General features: G+C 35.8%; 4 protein-coding genes across 4 annotated transcripts in view; 2 read left to right on the forward strand and 2 right to left on the reverse strand.

Moving 5' to 3' along the window:
- LOC107613526 (probable terpene synthase 2) overlaps positions 1-14,347 on the forward strand; it is a 15,882-nt gene extending 1,535 nt beyond the window's left edge. The window contains exons 4-7 of the mRNA XM_016315568.2: positions 283-501; positions 1,606-1,744; positions 13,623-13,871; positions 13,975-14,347. Of these exons, the coding sequence (XP_016171054.1) occupies positions 283-501; positions 1,606-1,744; positions 13,623-13,871; positions 13,975-14,271 (904 nt within the window). The 3' untranslated portion in view covers positions 14,272-14,347. The remainder of the gene's footprint in view (positions 1-282; positions 502-1,605; positions 1,745-13,622; positions 13,872-13,974) is intronic.
- LOC110265376 lies at positions 18,074-19,796 on the forward strand. The gene is made up of 4 exons (XM_021108351.1): positions 18,074-18,226; positions 18,624-18,827; positions 18,970-19,059; positions 19,596-19,796. Exons 1-4 carry the CDS (start codon positions 18,074-18,076, stop codon positions 19,794-19,796), a joined length of 648 nt encoding a protein of 215 aa, XP_020964010.1.
- LOC107611635 (alcohol dehydrogenase-like 6) lies at positions 20,676-21,900 on the reverse strand. The gene is made up of 5 exons (XM_016313542.2): positions 21,838-21,900; positions 21,418-21,499; positions 21,286-21,353; positions 21,023-21,184; positions 20,676-20,835 (listed from the first exon to the last, which is right to left on the reverse strand). Exons 1-5 carry the CDS (start codon positions 21,898-21,900, stop codon positions 20,719-20,721), a joined length of 492 nt encoding a protein of 163 aa, XP_016169028.1. The 3' UTR covers positions 20,676-20,718.
- On the reverse strand, positions 21,926-23,143 carry LOC107613527 (phosphoribosylaminoimidazole-succinocarboxamide synthase, chloroplastic-like). The gene is made up of 6 exons (XM_021110002.1): positions 23,017-23,143; positions 22,836-22,925; positions 22,651-22,701; positions 22,523-22,569; positions 22,191-22,248; positions 21,926-22,107 (listed from the first exon to the last, which is right to left on the reverse strand). Exons 1-6 carry the CDS (start codon positions 23,029-23,031, stop codon positions 22,048-22,050), a joined length of 321 nt encoding a protein of 106 aa, XP_020965661.1. The 5' UTR covers positions 23,032-23,143; the 3' UTR covers positions 21,926-22,047.

Below are 25,725 nucleotides of genomic sequence, written 5' to 3' on the forward strand. Positions count from 1 at the left end.
GTTTAATTTTTAATATAAATATAACATAATTAATTTGATAATTACATTTTGAATTTTGAATTCATAATGTGCATGAATTTTGGAGGTGATTCTTTTGCCAATTATTAAATAACTAATTTTTATTCTCTCGTAAGTCTTAACCGAATCAATCACATCAATCACTAAATTTATTTATTTAACTAAACACACCATATTATAATTTATAACCTTGTTATTATATTGTTTTCCAAGAATGCCTCTTGTTCTTGTCATTGTCATTGTGTTGTTGTTCTTTAATTTTAGGTGGTGGAAGAAGCTTGATGTTGCTGCAAATTTTCCATATGCTCGAGATAGAATTGTGGAATGTTGTAACTGGGTTCTAGCGGTTTATTTTGAGCCCCAATATTTTCAAGCTAGAAAAATATTGACAAAACTGGTGGCTGTTACGTCAATTATTGATGATACATACGATGCTTATGGAACTATAGATGAATTGAAACTTTTCACTGAGGCAATTGAAAGGTTGGTAAGAAATGACAGGGTAAAGTATTAAATTGGTTATCTACGTTTGGGCGTAATCCTGTTTTGTTTTTTGAGGTTTAAAGTGTCCTATTGGAATTCAAAAAAATTTCATTTAGCTTTAATTTAGTCCCATCGTAAGGTCAAAGTTAAATACGGAATGTCCTACATTACGGCAGTATAAGAACAAGGTCGATAATTTAAAGAACAAGTATAAATTTCAAAGGCACAAAATCAACCGTGGATGTATCAATACATTTATTTATCATTCTCCTTAGTTCTATAGAAAATATTTCATTTAAATTATAAAAAGAATGATAAATAAATGTATTGATGCATTTACTGTTAATTTTGTACCTCTGAAACATGTACTTGTTTTCCCGATTATCGACTTTGTTCTTATACTACTGTAATGTAGGACATTCTGTTAATTATTTAACTTTGATCTCACGGTGGGACTAAATTGAAGCTAAATAAATTTTTTTTGGATTTAAATAGAATACTTTAAATCTTAAGAACCAAAACAGAATTACGGCCAAAGTAAAAAACCAATATAATACTTTACCCGAAATTATAAATAGATAATAGTTTTTGTTATGCTAGATAGCCAACCTAATATTTTATACTTTAACTTTAAATAAAATTAATTATATTATCAATTTTTCTATTTTCATTAGATTCTCGCTTTTTTCGAGTTTTTTCTCTCTCAACTCATGATTTTTGTTATTTTTATCTCTTTCATTTATTAACAGAATTAATTAATTTCATTAGTTTATTATCAATTTAAATTGATTTTGAATTTTCTTCTTTTTATTAATTTCAAAATTCTTAAAAAATCTATTGAGGTTGCAACTCAATCAATTTCAGTTTCCAACCATTTGTACATTTTTCCAAAATTTTTCTAATTTTTTCTTTTAAAGAGTTAAAGTAAAAAACCATCCAACATACTCAACAACCAAAACTTTTATTTCTTCATATCTGAAATTCTTAAGGAAAATATCATGCCTTTTTTAGTTTTAAGATTTGAAATTTAATTTAGAATTAATGGTCAGGAGATTTGTGATAGGATATTATTGGTACCAAACTTTCTATGTCGTTTCATTTCAGGTGGGATATTGGCTGTTTGAATGAACTTCCAGAATACATGAAATTAATTTATGACTCTCTCTTCAATATTTTTGAAGAAGCAGAAAGAGAACTTGAAAAGCAAGGAAGAACACATTGCATTAAATATGTCATAAAAGAAGTAAGACCCTCTTTTGACCTTTCTACAATATGTTATTTTTTTTTTATTTTGGTTGTTCACGATATTTTTGCATAAAAAAAAATTCGAATTTATAACACTTGGTTAAACTAACGAGTGAGTTAATCAATAAACTAATCCAAATTGATTTTGATAATATATTACTTGTTTTGTTGTTAAACTTATTCAATTTGGAAACAGAGTGCATCAAACATGTAAATTAATGACATGTGGTCATTTTAAATTTGATAACATCATGTTTTGCTAAATTTATGAAATAGATACTATACGGCCGATCAAGTTTATTTCGTTTGAGCCAATGAGTTATAACTCAAATGACATAATCTCCCCATACTCATTTAAGAGGTTGCGGGTTCGAATCTCATATCTTTAGTAAAAAAAAAAAGAAAGTTTATTTCGTTTGAGGTCTTTTATAGCCAAACTCGAATTAATAATCATTTGAAATTAGATGCAACATTGAATTCAAGAATTGAAATTCGGTTCTTTAATTTTTTTTTTTTGGATACATTGATAATATAAATATATATAATAAGATTTGAACCTAAAGTTTCATATAGCTTCTATATGATATAAATCACACAATTATAAATTGACACATTTCACACTCTAATGGTAAATTAGTCTAAATACTTCATGAAGTTCTTTTGTTCCTATGGTTGGCGTGTATATAAAAATAATTGAATTCATCACATTACAACTATTCCGAAACTTATCTAAAACTACGGTAATTTGAATTTGAATGTGAACTCTAGACATTTTTATCTAATAGTATTGCAAGAGATTCTGATATTTAAGTTAGCAAAGATTTTAGAAAAATTTTTAATAGAATAGACTTGAAAAATACTTGAGATGGAGGAGATATTTATATAAACATATAGTGATTACTCCTGTAACCCCCCTATTCTGGTAGGTAGTTATTTCCCCTTTTATCTAAGGACTGCTATGACCCCATATTTAAATATACAGACTTATTTGTAGGTGCAATTTAGATTCTGCGCTGAAGTCAGTTTAAAGAGGTCGGATGCATAGTGTAACACCCTACTACACAGAGTTTTATGCTTAAGTCGTAGAACAGAGGTAGTGTGGTGTTACGGACATCTATAAAGTAAAATATATACATATAATGATGGAAAAGATAATATACTAGGAGCCTTCAAAAAGGGGTAAACAATTATTGCAAAATGAAAAGCGCAACGCTCGAGGAATAGGGTTACTTGCGTGCTAAGAAAACCTAGAAGATGAGGATAAGAATAGATAACAGAGTAAAAGAAGGCCAACAATACAACATAACTAGCTTCCGACTCAGCCTGCGAAGCCAAGGTTGGCCGGAAGATATATGTATATATATATATTCCAAAATACACAAAACACAAAATAAGGCCCTATCTTTCCCTCAACCTCTATGAGGAGCAACATATACAATTTTCTTGGAGAGCAAGCTAAAAACATATATACATATATATAAACAGAAACCCAAAATACACCCAGGAACTACTTCGCTTCAAGGATCCAGACGCCTAGCGAGGAGCCTCTCGACCTGCATTTGAAAAATAACAATACAGTATGGGATGAGAACCAAAGGTTCTCAGCATGGTAAAAGTGTCACACGTATAATAAATAAAGTCATGGGAATGCTAGAGGCAATCCTAGAATTCCGTTATCACAATTACAGAACTTAATTTCTAAGTAAAAGCCATAAATGGGGGTAGGTGTTCTAAGTACACTATAATCACTTGCCTTGAACCTAACACCTAACACTCAACCAATTCACCATTCCTCCGTCCCTCCGTCTTCCATAATTCAGCAGAGACAAGCGACCAAACAAATTCACGCAAAACACCCAGGAACTACTTCACTTCAAGGATCCAGACGCCTAGCGAGGAGCCTCTCGACCTGCATCTGAAAAATAACAACACAGTATGGGATGAGAACCAGAGGTTCTCAGCATGGTAAAGGTGCCACGCGTATAATAAATAAGATCCTGAGAATGCCAGAGGCAATCCTAGAACTCCATTATCACAATTACAGAACTTAATTTCTAAGTAAAAGCCATAAATGGGGGTAGGTGTTCTAAGTACACTATAATCACTTGCCTTGAACCTAACACCTAACACTCAACCAATTCACCATTCCTCCGTCCCTCCGTCTTCCATAATTCAGCAGAGACAAGCGACCAAACAAATTCACGCACAAGTAATAAGCAAATAGTGCAGATAGCAAGAATAGCAGGTAGCAGGATATATATATTCAAGTAGGCAATCTCAGATAATGCAGAGCAATCAAAACAAACAAATGCACATGATGCATGCCTGTCCTATGGCTGATGAGGCTCATCTGTCGATTATCCAGCCAACCCGACAAGTCTGAAAACCTTAGACTGTCTCCCGTCGCGCATCCCTATGAGTCTATGCATAGATTTCACATTCATATATCATTCAAATCACTCACTGGGGGCTATCCATACCCGGAAATTTATACGTGCCCGGTCCCCCTTACAACGTAGGGTCAATAGAGTATCGAGATTCAACCTAGAACATGAGGTGGCAAGCCACGGTTCTTACCCAGGAAAACTCGTATCTTAGATATCATTATTCATAAGCCAATTCATAATCATCATCATTATTTAGTCATTCATCAAAGCCATGGCATATTAACTCTTTTCATTAACAACTACCCTTTCACGTTTCTCATCATATCTACCGCTTTCTTCACTCCCAAGTTACCTCAACCTCCTATCTTCTACTATTTACTAAACTTACTAGTAGGATCTAGGATTAACAGAGCAAAAATAGGGAGTTTAGGGTTTAAAATCATGTTCAAAACTGAAAAATAAAGGTGGTGGAAAACAGGGCGTGTGCGCACCTCAGCTGTGCATGCGCCTTAGCTGTGCTAGTGCCACCAACAGAAGGCTCATCCTAGTGTGTGCAAGCGCACAGAAGTGTGCGTACACACACTTTATGAAAAATTCTGGGTGTGCGTGCACACAGAGGCGTGCGTACGCATAAGTTGAATTTTGCCTTTGTTGGGTGCGTGCGCATAGACCTGTGCGTGGGCACACATCAAAAAATCTGGTTCTGCTGCAACATTTAAAATTTCAGTTTTTCGCACCAAATTTTCAGCATCCATAACTTCCTTTAAAAAATTCGATTTTCCGCAAATTTTATATCGATTTTCAAGCTTATCAAACACCCTTAAATTTAAAACAAACTTCATTTGCATTCAAAATTTGAGGAGCAAGTTATGGACTTCCAAAGTTCATTAAAATTCACTTTTTACCAAAAACAGCCCAAACCTTATTTTTGCCAAAACCATATATCCCTCCCAAAACTCATTTCCAGCCAACCTAATATACCACAATCATCAATATAAACAGCCCTTAACCATAGCATAGCCATTCAACCACAACCATGTTGTTACTTTGCCAAAATCATGATTCCTTCATCCATCATTATCATACTAATATACATATATAAACACATTCAATCAACAACCAAATCTCAAGAATAACCATCAACTAACCATATTTCTCAACATAATTTCAACATCCACCTATCTATTAACATCATAAAACCAGTCATTTAGAACATGCAACCATTTCAACTTATCCTATAATGCTCTAACCTCAGTTTTCACAAAACCTTATATGTTAAACGCGCAAAACCTAAACCATACCTTGGCCGATCAGTTTATTCAACCCAAGGCAGCCTCACAAACTAGAACACAGCCCTCCAAGCTCAAAGAAACCAGCCACAAACCGAGCTTTACTCACCAATAAGCCTCCAAATGCTCACTTTTCAATCCCAATGCATATATATGAACTCAATTCACACCTAATTTACATATATACCCTAAATTCAGCTTCTTCATACTAAAATCAAAATTGATTAGGGTTTAGGTTACTCTTACCGTACCCACACGCATAGCGACTCAAGCCCAATATGTTTCGGAAGCTAAATCGAACCTAAAACACCAAATTGGGCAAGATTATATCACAAGGGTTCAATTTCACCATAAGAAAGGGGGTAGAGATTCTAAAACAAAATGGAGCTTACCAGTAAAATTGATCCAACAGAATTGTAGAGCTCAACGCGTGGCCGCAAACAGTGCGGCAATCAGAGCTCAAACGAGGAAGCTTTGGTGGATCAAAGATTGATGAGGGTTTGGGAGTTCTTCTTCCTCCCCAAATCTGTTAGCTTCGTTGGGTATGAAATGAGGAAGAAGAAGCTTCTGTTTCTTTTAAATTATGGGTCCGATTGGACCCACTGGCCCGTTTTGGGCCCCGGTTCAACCGGTTCGGCCCATCAGATCCAACTTTGGGCCAAATTTTCGAAATTGGTATCAAAATTCTCATTTTGATGAGCTCTATCCTATTTTGATATTAGTTTTTCATTTTTAATTTTTGTAATTAAAATTTAATTTATTAACTAATTATTTACCGATTTTAACGGGGTTTACATCCTACCCACTTAATTAGGAATTTTGTCCTCAAAATTCAGAGTGAGTTACCTAAAAAGAGGTGTGGGTAGTCCTTCCGTATCTCAGACTCAAGCTCCCAGGTATGTTCTTCAATACCAGCCCGACTCCAAGCTACTTTTACCAAAGAAACCTCTTTTCCGTGTAAACGCTTGATGTTGGTATCATCGATCCTAACCAAAGTTACTGGAAGCGTCAAATCTTCTCTCACTTGAACTGATTCCGGCTCTAGGACATGACTAGGATCAAAAATGTATTTACAAAGCTGCGATACGTAAAATACGTCATGCAGGTTCGAAAGATGTGGTGGTAAAGCGATCCTATACGCCACTGGTCTAATTCTCTTCAGGATTTCAAACGGCCCAATGTAACGGGGATTTAATTTCTTAGTTTTGATGGACCTCCCTATTCCAGTGGTTGGAACAACCTTCAGGAAGATGTGTTTTCCTTCCTCAAATTCTAAAGGCTTCCGCCTTCGGTCAGCATAGCTCTTCTGACGGCTTTGAGCTTCAAGCATTCGACTCCGAATTTTCTTTATTTGCTCAGTGGTTTCACTTAACATTTCAGGTCCTATCAGGCTCTTTTCTCCTGCTTCATAACAACATAATGGAGACTGACATTTTCTTCCATACAAAGCCTCATATGGAGCCATTCCAATACTTGCATGATAGCTGTTGTTATAAGCGAATTCCACCAGAGGCATATATCGATCCCAACTCACCGGCTGGTCCAAAACACAAGCTCGTAGCATATCTTCCAAGGTTTGGATTGTTCTTTCTGATTGGCCATCCGTCTGAGGATGATATGCGGTACTTAGGCTTAATTGAGTGCAAAAAGATCGCTGAAATACTCCCCAGAACCGTGATGTAAAGCGAGGGTCTCTATCAGATACAATGGTGGAAGGTACGCCATGTAACCTCACAATCTCCTTTATGTATAACCGCGCCAACTCCTCCATAGTACAACTTATCCGAATAGGCAGAAAATGAGCTGACTTGGTCAGTCGATCTACAACCACCCAAATAGCATCACAACCTGTCCGAGTCCTAGGTAAACCCAACACAAAATCCATAGCAATGCTCTCCCATTTCCACTGTGGAATATCCAATGGTTGAAGGGTTCCTGCTGGTCTTTGGTGTTCAATTTTAACTTTCTGACAAGTTAGGCATTTGAAAACATGCAATGCCACATCATTTTTCATCCTTGGCCACCAGAACATCGTCTTTAGGTCTTGGTATATCTTGGTGCTTCCCGGATGAATGGAGAACCCGCTCTTGTGAGCTTCCTCCAGTATGCTCTGTCGCAAATCCCCGACATCTGGCACAATTATCCGACCCTTGAACCTCCACAATCCATCCTTATCTTCTGACACTCTCCACTGCTTGCCTTTCTCAATCGCCGGCAAAATCTTATACAATTCTTGGTCATTCTGATGAGCCTTTAGTAGTTCGGCCTTGAAGTCGCTTGAAATCTATAACTGGCTTAGGCATAAAGTCCCAAACTCTTCTCTGATTCCCAGTTTCAATCCTTGGAAGGCTCTTAGCAACTCTTCCTCTCTTAGCATCATCCAAGCAGCACATAGGGATTTCCTACTCAGGGAATCCGCCACCACATTCCCCTTTCCCAGATGGTAGTTCAACTCGAAATAATAATCCTTTAGGTGTTCCATTCACCTCCTCTGACGCATATTCAGCTCTTTTTGTTCAAATAGGTACTTCAAACTCCTATGGTCTGAGAAGACTTGGAATTTCACACCATAGAGATAATGCCTCCAAATCTTCAAAGCAAAGACAATGGCTGCAAGCTCCAAATAGTGAGTTTGATAGTTTCTTTTATGTGGCCTTAACTGACATGAGGCATAAGCTACAACTTTATGATGCTGCATTAACACGCATCCTAAACCCTTCAAGGACGCATCACAGCATACTTCGAATGGTTCTCTCGGCTCAGGCAACACCAATACGGGTGAAGTAGTCAATCTCTGTTTCAACGCAAGGAAACTCTCCTCGCACTCAGGAGTCCATTCAAAAGGAACATCCTTCCGAGTCAGCTTGGTCAAAGGCAAAGCGATTTGTGAAAACCCTTTAATGAACCTCCAGTAGTAGCCTGCCAATCCTAAGAAACTCCTGATCTCCGTTACTGAAGTTAATCGCTCCCAATTCATCACCGCCTCAACCTTAGTAGGATCCACTGCTATTCCTTGCTTACTCACCACATGACCAAGAAATTTTACTTCAGACTTCCAGAACTCACACTTGGATAGCTTGGCATACAACTTCCTATCCTTCAGGATTTGCAGCACTGTTCGCAAGTGTTCTGCATGCTCATCTTCTGTCTTAGAGTAGATAAGAATGTCGTCGATAAATACAACAACAAACTTGTCTAGATATGGATGGAAAATCCTGTACATATGATCCATGAATATCGCCGGAGCATTAGTTAGTCCGAAGGACATCACTGTGTATTCATAGTGACCATAGCGCATTCTGAAGGCAGTTTTAGGAATATCCTCATCTCTAACCCTTATCTGGTGGTATCCGGATCGTAGATCAATCTTAGGGAACACACCGGCTCCCTGTAAATGGTCTATCAGGTCATCAATCCTTGGCAACGGATATTTATTCTTCACAGTAATCTTATTTAGCTACCTATAGTCAACACATAAGTGCATACTCCCATCTTTCTTCTTCACCAGTAGCACTGGCGCGCCCCACGAAAAAACACTTGGTCGGATAAAGTTTTTTCCCAACAGATCCTCCAGTTGAGACTTCAATTCGGCCATTTCTAGAGGTGATATCCTATAAGGAGCACTCGAGATTGGTCCGGCCCCAAGTACTAACTCAATAGCAAATTCAACTTCTCGGTTAGGTCGAAATTCCTTAATATCATCCGGAAACACCTCTGGAAACTCACACACAACCGGAATTTGCTCCAAGCTTTGAATATCACCCGAAACACCCACAGCTAACAACAATATTCCTTGACATTCGGCCCCAGAACAATTCACTGTCATGGAATTCAGGTAGTAGTTATTCACCACAATCGGCCCCTCAGTGTCTTCAGGCATGAAACACACTATTTTTGTAGAGCAATCCAGTAGAAGATGGTTCTTGGATAACCAGTCCAATCCCAAAATGAGATCAAGACCAGTCATCGGCAAACAAATTAAGTTATGCACGAAGTCACGCTGTTGTATTCGAAAGGGAACTTGGGGGCACCCTAACCTAGTCACCATAGCCTCGTGGGTGGCATTATACACCTTTAAATCATACTCCAGGACTACTATTTTCAAGCCTAACTCATCAGTCTTCTCAAATTCAATAAAAGAATGTGTAGCTCCAGAATCAAACAAAGCATTCAAAGTTTTACCAGCCATCTCACAGTTACCTCTGATCAATGTCTCTGACCCCTCAATGCCTACTGAAGAAGTAGTGTACACTCTCCCTGGCTATTGCACTCTACCTGTCTCATACCTCTTCTTCTCTGGGCAACTATTAGCCAAGTGGAATAACAGACTTCCGTCCCAAACCTGCATGGCCCAGAATGGTACTTCCCACATCTGTGGCAACTCACATCCTGTTGTGGCTGCTTTCCTTGTCTCCTTCCCTGATTAGCATTGGCATTTGGCCTCCTGAAGCTGCCTTGCCCCTGATTATTCTGAGGGACAAAGCTGCCACGCTTAAACTGTCTGCCCCTAGGTGCAAAATTCCTCCCTGTGGTCCTCTAGAATGGCATCCTCATACTCCCTTTTTCTGCTGCAGCCCTTCTAACACAATTCTTAGCCACCCTGCTCTTATTCACAAGCTCAGAGAACACCCGAATCTCCATAGGTGCTACAAAGCTCTGAATGTCACTCCGAAGGCCTCCTTCATACTTTATGCACTTCCACTCAGCAAAGTCCTCAGGAGCTGCCTGACAGATACGTGAAAAGCGGCATAATTCATCAAATTTACTGATGTACTCAGTAATGGTCATCTGGCCTTGTTTCAGTTGAAGCAATTCAAGTTCTTTTGCGTTTCTAACTGAGTTGGGGAAGTACTTCTTATAAAACTCCTCTCGGAACAACTCCCAAGAGATCACAACCCCGTCAGGCTGCAGAATGCACCTCATGCCCTGCCACCAATGCTGAGCTTCACCATGCAGCTGGTAGGTTCCAAACTCAACCCACTGCTCATCAGGAACCTGCTGGGCCTATAATGCTCGCTCAATAGCCTGTATCTAGTTATCAGCATCAGTAGGATTCGAGGTCCCTCTGAAGGTCGGAGGGTGAGCCTTCAGGAAAGAGGAAAGCGTCATAGGACCATTCTCTCCATTGTTTCCATTGTTTCCGTTATTCATTTGGTTTTCCAGAGCCTCGTCCGTAGCTTGCATTGTTGCTGCCATATTACCTAAGGCGGCCATGAAGTCTACAGGGTTGAGAGTATTTCTTGAAGCTTCGAGCATAGCATTGCCTATTCTGCCTCTACCTCGCCGGCGTCCGCGTCCGCGAGTCGACATTTGGTCCCTATACACACCAAACAAATGATATCAAGTTGATCAGTCTCAATATCGCAAGTCTAGTGCTTTAAGTCCCAAATGCATGCTCACGAACATTTATGCCATATATATCAGTTAGATATCATACTAGCACATAGACACATACACAGAGAATGCACAGAAGCACAGTCAGTCCGTCCTCAGGCTCTACAGGAACGAACTGCTCTGATACCATAATGTAACACCCTACTACATAGAGTTTTATGATTAAGTCGTAGAACAGAGGTAGTGTGGTGTTACGGACTTCTATAAAGTAAAATATATACATATAATGATGGAAAAGATAATATACTAGGGGCATTGAAAAACGGGTAAACAATTATCGCAAAATGAAAAGCGCAACACTCAAGGAATAAGATTACTTGAGTGCTAAGAAACCTAGAAGATGAGGATAAGAATAGATAACAGAGTAAAAGAAGGCTAACAATACAACATAACTAGCTTCCGACTCAGCCTCTGGCCATGTATAGCAATCAAAACAAACAAATGCACATGATGCATGCCTGTCCTATGGCTGATGAGGCTCATCTGTCGGTTATCCAGCCAACCCGACAAGTCCAAAAACCTTAAACTGTCCCCCGTTGCGCATCCCCATGAGTCTATGCATAGATTTCACATTCATATATCATTCAAATCACTCACTGGGGGCTATCCATACCCGGGAATTTATATGTTCCCGGTCACCCTTACGATGTAGGGTCAACAGAGTATCGAGATTCAATCTGGAACACGAGGTGGCAAGCCACGGTTCTTACCCAGGAAAACTCGTATCTCAGATATCATTATTTATAAGCCAATTCATAATCATCATCATTATTTAGCCATTCATCAAAGCCATGGCATATTAACTCATTTCATTAACAACTACCCTTTCACGTTTCTCATCATATCTACCTCTTTCTTCACTCCCAAGTTACCTCAACCTCCTATCTTCTGCTATTTACTAAAATTACTAGTAGGATCTAGGATTAACAGGGCAAAAATAGGGAGTTTAGGATTTAAATCATGTTTAAAACAGAAAAATAAAGGTGCTGGAAAACAGGGCGTGTGCGTACGCACACACCTGTGCATGCGCACAGCTTAACAAGAAAGCAGCACGTGTGCATACGCACGAATACGTGCTTGCGCACACATTCCTTAGTGTGCATGCGCCTCAGCTGTGCTAGCGCCACCAACAGAAGGCTCATCCTAGCGTATGCGTACGCACACTTTATGAAAAATGCTAGGTGTGCGTGCGCAGAGAGGCGTTCGTACGCACAAGTTGAATTTTTTCTTTGTTGGGTGCATGCGCACAGACCTGTGCGTGGGCACACATCAGAAAATCTGGTTCTGCTGCAACATTTAAAATTTCAATTTTTCGTACCAAATTTTCGGCATCCATAACTTTCTCTACAAAATTCAGTTTTCCGCAAACTTTACATCAATTTCAAGCTTATCAAACACCCTTTAATTTAAAACAAACCTCGTTTGTATTTAAAATTTGAGGAGCAAGTTATGGACTTCCAAAGTTCATTAAAATTCACTTTTTACCAAAAATACCCCAAATCTTATTTTCACCAAAACCACATATCCCTCCCAAAACTCATTTCCAGCCAACCTAATATACCACAATCATCAATATAAACAGCCCTTAACCATAGCATAGCCATTCAACCACAACCATGTTGTTACTTTGCCAAAATCATGATTCCTTCATCCATCATTATCATACTAATATACATATATAAACACACTCAATCAACAACCAAATCTCAAGAAGCACCATCAACTAACCATATTTCTCAACATAATTTCAACATCCACCTATTAACATCATAAAACCAGTCATTTAGAACATGCAACCATTTCAATTTATCCTAGAATGCTCTAACCTTAGTTTTCACAAAACCTTATATGTTAAACGCGCGAAACCTAAACCATACCTTAGCCGATCACTTTATTCAACCCAAAGCAGCCTCACAAGCTAGAACACAGCCCTCCAAACTCAAAGAAACCAGCCACAAACCGAGCTTTACTCACCAATAAGCCTCCAAATGCTCACTTTTCAATCCCAATGCATATATATGAACTCAATTCACACCTAATATACATATATACCCCAAATTCAATTTCTTCATACTAAAATACAAATTGATTAGGGTTTAGGTTACTCTTACTGTACCCACACGCATAGCGACTCAAGCCCAATATGTTCCAGAAGCTAAATCGAACCTAAAACACCAAATTGGGTAAGATTATATCACAAGGGTTCAATTTCACCTTAAGAAAGGGGGTAGAGATTCTGAAACAAAAATGGAGCTTACCGGTGAAATTGATCCAACAGAATTGTAGAGCTCGACGCGCTGGACGCGTGGCCGCAAACAGTGCGGCAATCGGAGCTCAAACGAGGAAGCTATGGTGGATCAAAGATTGATGAGGGTTTGGGAGTTCTGCTTCTTTTAAATTATATCTGTTGGCTTCATTGGGTATGAAATAAGGAAGAAGAAGCTTCTGTTTCTTTTAAATTATGGGTCCGGTTAGACCCACGGGCCTGTTTTGGGCCCCGGTTCAACTGGTTCGGCCCATTCGGTCCAACTTTGGGCCAAATTTTCGAAATTGGTATCAAAATTCTCTTTTTGACGAGCTCTATCCTATTTTGATATTAGTTTTATATTTTTAATTTTCGTAATTAAAATTCAATTTATTAACTAATTATTTATCGATTTTAGCGGGATTTACACAAAGTCATTGTAGAATTTGGTCTTATCTTACTTTTGGATCTAACTTCTAGTTTTAGCCTAAGATATGAACAACATTTCAAATACACTATTATCAATAATGATTTTGTTACATAATATGTGTTGAATGGCAGTTTCAAAAGACAATCCAGGCCTACATGACTGAGGTCAAATGGTTGAATAACAAGTATATACCAACAATGGCAGAGTACATCCAAACATCAGCAATATCATCTGGTTATCCGTTGCTCATAGCAATTTCCTATGTTGGCATGGGAGATATAGCCACAAAAGACATCTTTAAATGGGTAACAAATAAACCCAAAATTGTTACAGCTTCTGCAAATATGTGCAGGATCATGGATGACATTGTCTCTAATGAGGTATAGTCATGTGCAAAAGTTCTTTATTTTGATATTATAATTGAATTTTTCTTATTATTTAGTCTTGTGAAAGTTATTTTAAAAGTTAAATCTCATTGAACAGTTTGAACAGAAAAGAGAACATATTGCCTCAATAATAGAATGCTACATGAGAGATTGTGGTGTATCTAAAGAAGAAGCCATTCAAGAATTGCAAAAGAGAGTTACAGATGCTTGGAAGGATATAAATGAGGAATTCCTGAAGCCAACAGAAGTTCCAAGGCTGTTTCTAATGAATATTCTCAACATGTCACGATTTATGGATGTGATGTACAAAGATGAAGATTGCTACACTCATGCTGAAGGAAAAATGAAGAAATGCATTCAAGCTTTGTTTGTTGATCCAGTGCCAATAATATGAGAAAGAAGCATCTTAATTGTTTGCTTGGACCATTAAATTGTTAGAAATGAGAAAAAAAATTTAATTCTTTAGTGTATTTGGCAAAATTTTAACATTTAAAGTAAAAATATTAAAAAAATAAAAAATATTTTTATATTAATATTGTACTCAAATATAATTGTTAAATAAAAAAATATTTTTACATAAGATATCTAAACATAAAATTGTTTGTAGCTCATCCAAACAAATTCTAAAACCTTGTATATATTTAACCTTTCCTTCTCAAAATGAAGAAAATACACTAAACCTTGTATATGCCTAAGCAAAAGTAATATCTAATAAAATATATTGGCGCAACTCATAAATCTGAACTTCAATCTTGATATATTGGCGCAACTCATAAATCGAATCAAGTGAAGGCTTTGTAGTATTTGCTAGAATTTTGACTTCTTTTTAATATTTGACCTCTTTATATAAGGAAAATACGCTAAAATTTCATATAGCTTTTACATGATACAAATCACACAATTATAAATTGACACATTTCACACTCTAATGATAAATTAGTCTAAATACTTCATGAAGTTCTTTTGTTCCTGGGTTGGCGTGTATATAAAAATAATTGAATTCATCACATTACAACTATTTCGAAATTTATCTAAAAACTACGGTAATTTAAGTTTGAATGTGAAGTCCAAACATTTTTAAGTGAAAAAATACATGCTTTTGTCTGAGTATTTTGTGAAAAGGTATGAAATAGTAATATAAAGGATTCTGATAGTTAAGTTAACAAAGATTTTAGACCAATTTTTAGTAAATTAGAGTTGAAAAATACTTGAGACGAAAGAGATATTTATATAAACATATAATGATTACTCCTATATTTAAATATATGGGCTTATTTTGTTATATAATGTGTTGAATAACAGTTTCAGAAGACAATCCAGACCTACATGAATGAAGTCAAATAGTTAAATAACAAGTATATACCAACAATGACAGAATACATCAAAACATCAACAATAACATCTGGTTATCCGATGCTAATAACAGCTTCTTATATTGGCATGAAAGATATGGCTACAGAAGACATCTTCCAATGGGTAACAAGTAAACCCAAAATTGTTACAGCTTCCACAATTATTTTCAGGTTCATGGATGACATTGTCTCTAATGAGGTATATTTATGTGCAATATACAAACTCAACACAAAAGTTTAACTACCATACTAAATATATACAAAATTAGCCACTATTTAATTTAACATTTAATTAAAATTTTGGTGTTTGCTACGGTACGATTATAAATTCATACGTACCGATACGTTTAAAATATGGACAAGTAGTAACAAGTCATGTGGAATTTATTTTTCACGTCAGCATTTATTTTTTTTTTTAAATATATATTATATCACCACTTTTACTAATATACCTCTTTAATTAAATAAAAATAAAAATATATTTTTTATTTAATTTTATAAAAAGTCTTAAATATCCTTATTTTATTTGATTAGACAAAAATACCCTTTTAAATCAATCAAATTTTAGAATTCAATTAATCCTAATTTTATAGTTTCAATTAATTTAAACAACAAAACAAAAACATATTAAAAAAAACAAAAATCAATTGTTCTTCGTCTTCTTCAATTCCCCTAATCATTTATCCTCCTCTGAAGCAAAGGAAAACATATCAAAAAAATAAAAAATCAATCTGTTCTTCATCTTTTTCTAATATCATTCGTGTCCCCCTCCCCTCTGAAGCACACCAAAACAGCGAAACCCTAACAATAATTGACTATATTGATCTAGGTAGCTAGCCACCCACGAAATTTAAAGAACTTAAAGGGGAAGGAAGGCTAAACCACTCAACTGGTTAAACGCTGCGTCTTTTTCCTCTATGGAAGTTCTTTGAATGCCCCTTTGCCCTCCATCATCGAGCTTCGTCCAGCCGTCGTCGCCCAGCGCCTCTCCCTTTCTGGCAGCCACCGCTTCTTCCTCCACTCCTCCCTGTCTGCATCATCAAGAATGGAGCCTCTGACTCAGGTTGGTTCTTGATTTTTTTGGTCTGATTTTTCACTGCTTCTATTTGTTTTTCTATTCTGTTCTTGAGTTAATTTTATTCTCTTAAGAAGCTAATTTTGTGCTGAATCAATTGATTGAGAACTGAGATTAGTTTTGGTGTTAATGTATGAGGATAGTTTTGTTCTTTTGTTCCTTTTTTAATTTTCATATAATTGTTGAGTTATTATGTTCTGTATTCTGATTTTGTTCTTGTGTTAAAAACCAATAAGTAAGATATGCAAGTGTACTGTTTGTCAAATTAGAAGTAAGAGTATCATTGGATTATAAATATGATACACTTAGAATATTATTGTGATATGTATGTGAAGTGTAATTACTCAAGGCTATTCTCAATTGGATAGCGTCACACCTCTCTATAACTCAGGAGCTGAAAATACCCGTTAGTATTGGACTATTCTCTATTGGTGGACACGTGGAGAAAGAAGTTGAAATCAAGGAGATCCGATCCGCCACAGTTCTAGGATTTGAGGATCCCACCCAGGACATGATGATTTTGTAATAGGTTGATGGTATTAATAGGAGAATAAGATATCAGGAAGGGTGTGTTTAGTTAATGTGAATGGTCGCCCTTTCCCTCTTATTTTTCTTCAATATTTCGGTTTCTTTTCTCCCTACTTACTTGAGCAATTGAGACCCAATTGGCTCTACTTCTTTTCCCTTGTAAGAAACACATCACTGATAATACTAGTACAAAGAATTACATCTTCCTTATTGCTTCCTTTTTTATTTACTTTTTTGTGTTCCTTACTTGGAGAGTGAGTATTTAATGCGTATCTAGTGAAAGAGAAAGCTGTTTGTGTACCTAGATAATTCGAATATTTATGATCAAGGTTTGATCAAGAAATTGGAAGTGTTTGATGGGCTTGCAATGTCAATTAGAAATGGCCACATTGATACTGCAGAGCTTAGAACCGAAAGTGAGCTATCATAGGTTTGGTAATCTGTTTCCTTTCTATATAAATTTTGGCAACAACAACAAAAAAATTTTAATTTATTTTTTAACTTGTTATGTTTTGGGGTGATGGAGGGGAAATCAGACACTCTTTAGTGGGATTGAACTCTAATTTTATCCCTTATCTAGAAGACTAGTCAATAAGTTGGTCTTTCTATGAGTTTCCCATGGATAACGAAGTTTATAATGATAATATGAACAGTTTGGCTACAGAGAGTTCCATTGATGGCAACGCTGCATGGGTGAGAACTTGCTTGCCAATGGTGTACTTTTCTTTTCACAATGACTTGACAAAATTGAAAGATTAAATTATGATATTTTTCGTTGAACAAAAGAGTTGTCCTGGGATACAAATGTTCTTGACCAGTTAATTTAGTAGGGTCTTTATTAGTCTAAAGCTGTTTGATTATTTTCATCATAAGCCAAGTAAAGTAATAATTTAACCAAAATTTTGTTAGTTATTGAAGTGGTACACTTTAAGATTGGATTTTGCCTTCATAATATACATGCTGTGTCATATGGCTGCAATTGTTGTATAATATCTACAATCATATGAAGCAACTCAATTTAGATGGTAGGGTATCAACATAATATGTGCCAACAGTCATGCTTTTTTCAATTGTACAAACAGATGGAGAAGGAAAAACTGAGATACAAGCTAGTCCAGTTACTCCAACTTTGAAAGAACTGCAACTTCTAAAAAGGTATAAGGTCACATAGTGTAGATACTTTCTTTTCTTTTCTTTATATATATATAATGCAAGTTTGTAGCCACGGTCGGATTCACAACATGCATGATCACAAGAGAATTAATCTTCTACTGCTTCTTCTCTTGCATGAAGAAGCTCCTGATACTGGCAATATCAATTCCTTGACAGAAGTTGCATATGCAACTGTAAATTTTGAGTTTCTATTGCAAAATTGGGTTCACATTGGATGTGAGGTATCTTCTATGATTACTTGAGGATTGTGTTGTGTCCAATATATTGTATGTTTCTTCGGTGTATAGCCTTTTCATCACTGAGCTATAACTATGACCTGGCTTTACTTACATTTTATTATTGTTAAGACATTGACCAATTTGCATTCGATGTTGTGTGTTTACTTTATTTAATTAAAAACAAGAAGTAAACAAAGTTGAACAAAAAGAAAAGACTTGCAATTTTCTCAACGATAAACCTTCCCTTTAAGCACATAATAGTTAGCAAATAACAGGGCATTTTTCTTGCTTTTACTTTGACACACTAATTCTTTTCCACTGTCTCTCTTTTTCTCTTTACTTCCCCCCCCCCCTCTCTTGCGATTCCACATATATGATGTAGCTATCTGTGTCATTACAGGTTTGCCCTAATCACATGAAACTACAGATTGATGGAGAGATTGTTGGAGAAAAACCGCTGTCATCAAATAAGGAACCCAGTTCAAATGATTTGAGGAAAATAGTTTTGGCAAATATTGGTGGAGATGGAAATATTTCACACGGTTATGTGTACAATTTTCAAGTTTTCCCTTCTATTTCATCTATTAAAGATCACCATATGAAGGTGATTGGGTAATTATAATTTTGTTCCTTGAAATGGCACCGTAATTTCATTTCAGTTTTGTAATTTCCATATCTCTGAGTATCTGAATTAGGCATAAAACATAAGTTGTTCCTTTCCTGACAACTCTAATGTTTGATGCCAGGATCCTCCTCTAAAGTTATCTATTGATGAGTCATCTGCCTCTGAGATTGAAGAAGAAAGTGATGGTGTTTGGAGCATTGTTGGTGGCAAGGTATGGGATATGTTTTGTTCTAGGCACTTTGTTAATCTATCTGCTGAATGTTTTGAATCATAAGAAGAATGCTCTTGCGGGAGCATGATATTTTCAGTTTGAATATCACTTGCATTATTTATGAGTCTTTTGTACACTAAATTTTTAGCTTACTGCTATCTATACATAGTTTTACATTTTCCTTAAATGAGTATTACACAGAAAGAATAGCTTATCTGTAAATGTAAAAATAAATAATAATTAAAAACACAACCAATTTTTTAAAGAACTGTTAATATAGCTATTTATTTTTATCAATATTAGTTTGGTAATAATAAAGCTATTTATTGTTCAGAGAAGTCTAAATCTTGGAAACAACATGAAATTTTGCAACTATAGGATAATATTCAGAGCATAATGCCAACTGAAAAGGAATTTTTCATTACCACTGATAAAAATTCAACCAATGCTTTCTTTCCTCAGTTCCAACCTCTCAAGCTTGATGTCTATTGGGGGACTTAAATGGAATGTCTCCTGTCTGCTGTTGTAACCAGCAGTGGGATCTTCAAGGTGCTTGCAGACTGTACTTGTCCAGTGAAGGGCACATTGACTTAAATGGAATGTCTCCTGTCTGCTGTTGTAACCAGCAGTGGGATCTTCAAGGTGCTTGCAGACTGTACTTGTCCAGTGAAGGGCACATTAACCACTGTATTGTTCTGATGATCTTGGAAAAACTGTGGCATAGACCTTTCACATAGCCCAGTATTTTTGTATTTTGTATCAGTCTTCGTCCTTTCTCACTGTAAATATTTGTATCTGGGTTGTATGCTTTGGACTTCACAACAAACTCTTCGTTGTCATGTGAAAAGTTGGTCTAAGATTACTTATCCTGTGCCGTCAGTTCAGAAGTTGAGAAGATTTGACTGAAGATTAGGTAATTGATTCAACAAGGGAAAAGTGCACTTGCAAAAGCAAACTCTTTAAGTGTATTGGCATACATTTTTAGTAATGGAGGATGATATGAACTCATACCGTGCCCCTTGAGAACTACCAGGGGAGCTGTTGGTGGTCATGGAATCAAGGTGCTTCCACCTCTACACTGGGGATCCTATCTTTGATTATCTATCATAAATATCAAAAAGAGTGTTTTTGTAGTTTCATTTTTTGTGATTACAACCTTTAGCTTAGTTCAGTTGAACAATGGATGAAAATAATATAATGTTGCTGCTCTATGTTGAGTTTCCTTATCGGACTCTGACTTATGAAAATACTGTTAGTGTTCTTTTTAAAGGAGAGAACCTATATACTTTTTGGTTAAAATACATATAGTTATAGTTCAGTCTCCCTAATTTTTATTGTGCAATGAGTTGCTGCCATTTTACATCCTTTTGATGCTAATGCTAAGTACCAAGTTATGCCATGCTAAAAGATTGACGTGTAACTTTTTATAACTGCCAGATAAAGTTTCTACATTCCTTGGAGGAATGATAAAATATTTCATATTCCAAAAAGGGTATTCTAGAAATTATCTTTTTAAAGAATTGCAATTCAATTTTTTAAAAAGAATTAAGGAGAATAACTCTTATAATAGTAGAATACCTCTTATATTAGTTCCTTCTACAATGATTGGATTTTGGACCGTTTTCCTTGAAAGAAAATACTAATAGAAATCCACAGGAATTATCTTGGCATGTGAATAACACAACGCAGACACTTTCCTTCCTTTATGAGATCAAAAGCATTGTTAATGTCATCAAATGGCAAATTGTGTCTTATGTAGTCATCAATTTGAATTTCCTGCATATTAAACATCATATTAGTACATGTTTCTTGCTGAAATATCAAATTAAAAGTAGGTTGGAGTTTGGAACTTAAAAGTTATGAGAGAGTGAGGCCTTGAAGTGAGGACTTGCATGTTCCACATGAAAATAAATATAGACAAAGCAATGATCAAACAAAATTATCACGGTACTCTTGCTATTACCTTGTTCACATACTTCTCTACTAATAAAGGAAGATCAGATTTAGGTTTCCATCCTCCAAATAGAGATCCATCGAGTGTTCTTCCCATTAAGAATAGTCCATAGTGAGCTGACATCTCAGGCTTCACCTTTGGCACACCAAGTGTTACTGTCAAACCCCATCCCTAGGAGAAAAAAGGAGGAAAAAATGCAGAATGAAATTCAAGTCTATTAAATAAAAGCCTTTAAATTTCACAAGGAGAGTTTTGGCTACAATGAGTATTACATCACAACAGGAATGCAATGCAGTGGAAATAGAGCTATCAGAAATTAGGTGGAAATAAGGAAATAGAACTATCAGAAATCAGATGGAAAATGAAACTATATGATTTAACTGTGTTCTAAGAAGATTTTAGACAACTTACCCTTAGCCTAGCTTCTTCTTGGCTGTCAATGTAAGCAAGCAGTTCTTCTTGCCTCATTAGAGCTTCATACAGAGCCTAATACATAGTGCAAGAGCATTACTTAGGTGAGGAAACCAGGGGCCAAAAAAGTAGTATTCAACACATCGACAACCATATCACTATGGCATTTTCAAAATGCATACGAATATCAATAAACTGTATCATAGCCAAAATGTTGTACACCAAGGTAAAACTCATCATCACATCACATAAGGATGAAGGAAAATGACTTACATGGATCCCAACACAGGTATAACAATGGGTCAATATTATTGATGCAAAAGAGACAAGATCTACACAATGTTTTTTTAGATAAAAATAATGTTTCTATGTGACTAAATTGTTTTTCTTTACGAAAATAAAGGTGTATATACCTGAAACAGATCCCCAATTGGCTTCCAAACTGTTACACCGGCTACTGGAGTAAACCGAAGCATCGATTCCAGATGAAACACTTCTTGGTAGAATTTCTTTTATTTAAAAAAATACTTCTTGGTAGAATTTCTGCCGCTTGTAAGTTTTAAATATATCCTCAGAAAGGGGTCTATAGAATACAGAATTGAAAAAGTCCCAACATTCCCAGGCTACTTCAAAGATGCCAGTGCAGATGCAACATTTCGTGATATTCGCTCATGTATTGGCTCCTACAAAAGGAAATGAAGTTATATTCCTATGACTTTATCAGATAATAGATAGCCAAAACGAAATGTTGAAACATATGGATTACCTCAGACGAAAGCACTTCAAACTTTGATTTTGTTATAGTCTCATACAAGAAAATGTATCTGTCCAATAGAATTAGTATAACGACAAGATTACATGTTGGTTTGGAGAAATAAAGCAGCAGGTAGATCTATTTGGATGAGGATTAGACATGACAGACATGCCATGCAACCAAAACCATGGTTGAAGCATCCTTGTGTAAAAATTGAATGATTAATTCAAGTAATTCTGGTTCCGAAAACCAAGAAACACATAATTCTATAGGCAATTTATTTGTGTATTTATCACAAAGAAGCACATATCAAGTGGAAAAAAAGGAGGAAGATTTAGAAATACCGCCAAGACAATTCGCAAACAAGATCTTCAGGAGCTTCAGGAAGAACCTAAACAAGATTCGTTAGTGTGATTTGAAACCTTATTAAAGCATACAATCTAGTTAGTTACAAGTATAAAATAAAAAATAACTCATCTTCATAAGGATTGCAGTGATTTTTGAACCACAGCCTCAAGAACTCCTAAAAATTTATTTTTTAAAGATCAACAGATTATTTAATTGTCCATATTTTATGAAGAGAACAAAGACTAGTAATTTAGAATAAGCTAACATATCCCTAAACCTTTAAGTAAAAAAATAAAATATATAGAGCACCTTATCAACATTTTCAGGCTCCAAACCATTTTGAAAGCGCTCAAGATAAGAATTGGCAATCCAATATCTACTTGAATCAGGAGTGTGCACCTACAATTTTCAAAAATGAAACTTTATTCTATATTCATAAATTGTGTGGAGTGCATTTCAGAATCTAATAAACATCAGGGATTCACTGAACCTCATCAATCAACATAATTGAACCGTCCTCTGCCTTCCCAAATTCATACTTTGTGTCAACCAATATAAGGCCATGTTCTGAAGCCACACGCTGGAAATTCAAATTTCATCAAAGCAAGCCAATGTCAAAAGTCAAATTGCATCACAAAAATAATAAAGATAAGCTTCCCACTCATCACAAAGAGATGGTATTTATACTTTTGTTCCAGTAAGGCATTATTGAAAAGAATACATGGGACAAGTTAGAGATTTTCATTGAAAAATAAGTGTACACCATCTATTCATCTCAACGTCCAGCCACCGCCGCTGCTACAGCTTCGGCGCAACGTCGCCCTTGTTCGCCGCGCATCCGCCTCCTTTTTGGCCAAGCTTCTGCGTCTGTTTTTTTGCCAACCCTTGTTCTGCGCTTTTTGGCCAACCCTTGTTCGAGCTGCTTAGCCCTCTGTTCAGTCCTCTACGCCGCGTGTTCGAGCCTCTATTCAGCCTCTGTTCTGCGGCCTTTCAGCCATCGTTCCGCCATTGTCTGCCTCCATTCAACCATCTCCGTCGCGATTTAAAGCTCTTCCCTTTCCCTATACTGTTTGAATTTCAGAACTGCTCCGTCCTAGGGTGATTTTTTCCCTTCTTCTTGTTCTTTCTTGTATTAATTATTCAGTTATTGTTTTTTTTATTGTTGTTTTCATGGTTAGTATGTTTTCTAGTTCTTATTTTGTTGTTAGTTTGCTGTAGTTTAAAATGTTAATTGTTCTTGTTATTTTGATTTTCAGTTTTAATTGATCTTATTAACTTGTTAATTTGATAAATTATTGTTTTGGTGTTGTTCTCTACCTTTTGATTGTTATATTGTGTTTTGCTGTGGTTGATTTAATAAATTGTTCATTGAGTGGAAGATGAAAACTTGCCATGGTAAAATTGCTCCTGCCATGTTAAAATTGCTCCTATTGGTTTAGTATGGCTCAATCCATGCTTCCAAAGAGATTCTACCACCATGCTTGGACCTTCTCTCTGAGGTTGGTCCTGTGATGATTAAGGATGTAAATCTTGTGACCCACTTTAGGAATTAACTTTTTAGTTTCTTTTTTAAATTGGGTATCAAAATTTTGTTTGTTGATCCTAGTAATTTTGTTTGTTGATGTGTGAATATATTCTTTCATATTCCTCACTAAGTCGTAGTGATCTGTATGCCTTTGATCCCATAGCTTTTGTATTGTTGCATATTGGTAGATAGATGGTATCAAATTTTGTGACATATCTATTATGTTGCTGATCTAGAAAATTAGTCGCTTTATTATATTCCCTAGAAACAATACAACTATACAACTACTATACCTATAAACCAGCCAACATATTTAAGGATATCCTTCAGTGGTGCCATTGTGAGAATGGTTGAATTCTTGTCTTCTCTCTCTGGAAAACTTAATTTGTACAATTTGTAGAGTTGAAGTTCAACAAAAGCAAGAAAAAGTTGCCATAAATAAGAATAAGAAGAGAAGAAGATGATACTTTTATTTGCAAAATAAATAACTTGTGCTATCAATTTATAAAAATTAGGGCTGGTTCTACAGAATTAGATTTACAACATAGGATATTTTTTATTATTTTTGTTTTTATTATTTTCTTGTGGGCATATGAACCGTCTAGTGACATACGAAATTATATTTTGTTTACATTTGTGTTGGTATTTGTTTGCCGGATTATTTAATGTCTCCATTTGACTAGAGATATAAGTATTATTATTTTTAAGGGTGGGTTTTCTTGACCATCATTATTACTTTTATGTTTTATGATTTTTTCGCTAGTGGTGCTTATTATTATGCCATTTTGACATTATGATTGATTTGATCATAATTAGATAGATTCAGAATCAATACATATTAGCTAATATTAGTATCTTTGATATATGAATTGAGCTCTGTTGGGATTTGAAGTGAAAATTTTTCCTTTTACTTTTGTTTTATCTTATTTATTTATTAGCTCTGAGGGATATTTCTTTGCATTTTGATCATTCCCTCTTGATGTGGGAGTTCTAGTGCAAGTGGGGTTTTCCCTTTTTTCTGGAATTTTGAAGTGGAAGTGTGAGTTCGAGTGATTTGGATTATACCCGAGAGAAGGGGCTGGTTGATGCAGCTTTTGTTTAAATAATTAAAAGTTCATTTATGCTCAGTTTTGAATATGCTGCATGATCAGGGAAAAAAGGTAAAGTTACTCAGCTCATATGTGTGTCTTTCACTAATCTATTATGTTTCACTCAGTAAATCACTATTGATGTCTTTGTTATTTATGGTTATCTTTCAGCAGTTTGTTGAACTACAATTCCCAAATTCACATATTTTTTGTTTATTAGGCAGTCGATGACAAGCAAAATGAAGCTATCACAGCTGCATCTAATGAGTTGGTCAAAAGAAAAAGCGATCTTGAAGAAAATTTAAAACTTTCACATGATTTAAAAGTAAGTATAGTTTCATAATGATCTTAGGCTTTCTATTTCTTGTATTTGTAATTTTCTTGTTCTGCTACTTACTGGAAACTATTTAACTGGGTTGATGGATTCTCATGCTCATACATAACTGCTGCCTCTCCAGAAGTTGTTAATACAAAATACTGACTTCATGTGTTGTTGGGCTTATTGAATGCCTGAAATAATGATTGCTTAACTTAAATTTAGAAGTTCACATTTTGCTTGGGTTGGGAATGGTTCTTATATGTGGTA

The sequence above is a fragment of the Arachis ipaensis genome, chromosome B08 (assembly GCF_000816755.2).
Source record: "Arachis ipaensis cultivar K30076 chromosome B08, Araip1.1, whole genome shotgun sequence".
In the NCBI taxonomy this organism is placed as follows: domain Eukaryota; kingdom Viridiplantae; phylum Streptophyta; class Magnoliopsida; order Fabales; family Fabaceae; genus Arachis; species Arachis ipaensis.

Excerpts from the sequence above, each read along its gene's own strand:
- LOC110265376 (XM_021108351.1), top strand. The coding sequence starts at position 18,074 with ATGCATGATCACAAGAGAATTAATCTTCTACTGCTTCTTCTCTTGCAT. Across the intron at positions 18,227-18,623 it reads GGGTTCACATTGGATGTGAG|GTTTGCCCTAATCACATGAA; the intron begins GTATCTTCTATG and ends GTGTCATTACAG. Across the intron at positions 18,828-18,969 it reads TTAAAGATCACCATATGAAG|GATCCTCCTCTAAAGTTATC; the intron begins GTGATTGGGTAA and ends GTTTGATGCCAG.
- LOC107611635 (XM_016313542.2), bottom strand. The coding sequence starts at position 21,900 with ATGCTTCGGTTTACTCCAGTAGCCGGTGTAACAGTTTGGAAGCCAATT. Across the intron at positions 21,500-21,837 it reads CAATTGGGGATCTGTTTCAG|GCTCTGTATGAAGCTCTAAT; the intron begins GTATATACACCT and ends ACTATGTATTAG. Across the intron at positions 21,354-21,417 it reads AGCTAGGCTAAGGGTAAGTT|TTCTATTTCCTTATTTCCAC; the intron begins GTCTAAAATCTT and ends GATTTCTGATAG.
- LOC107613527 (XM_021110002.1), bottom strand. Across the intron at positions 22,249-22,522 it reads GTTTGCGAATTGTCTTGGCG|ATACATTTTCTTGTATGAGA; the intron begins GTATTTCTAAAT and ends TCTATTGGACAG. Across the intron at positions 22,108-22,190 it reads TTGAAGTGCTTTCGTCTGAG|GAGCCAATACATGAGCGAAT; the intron begins GTAATCCATATG and ends TTCCTTTTGTAG.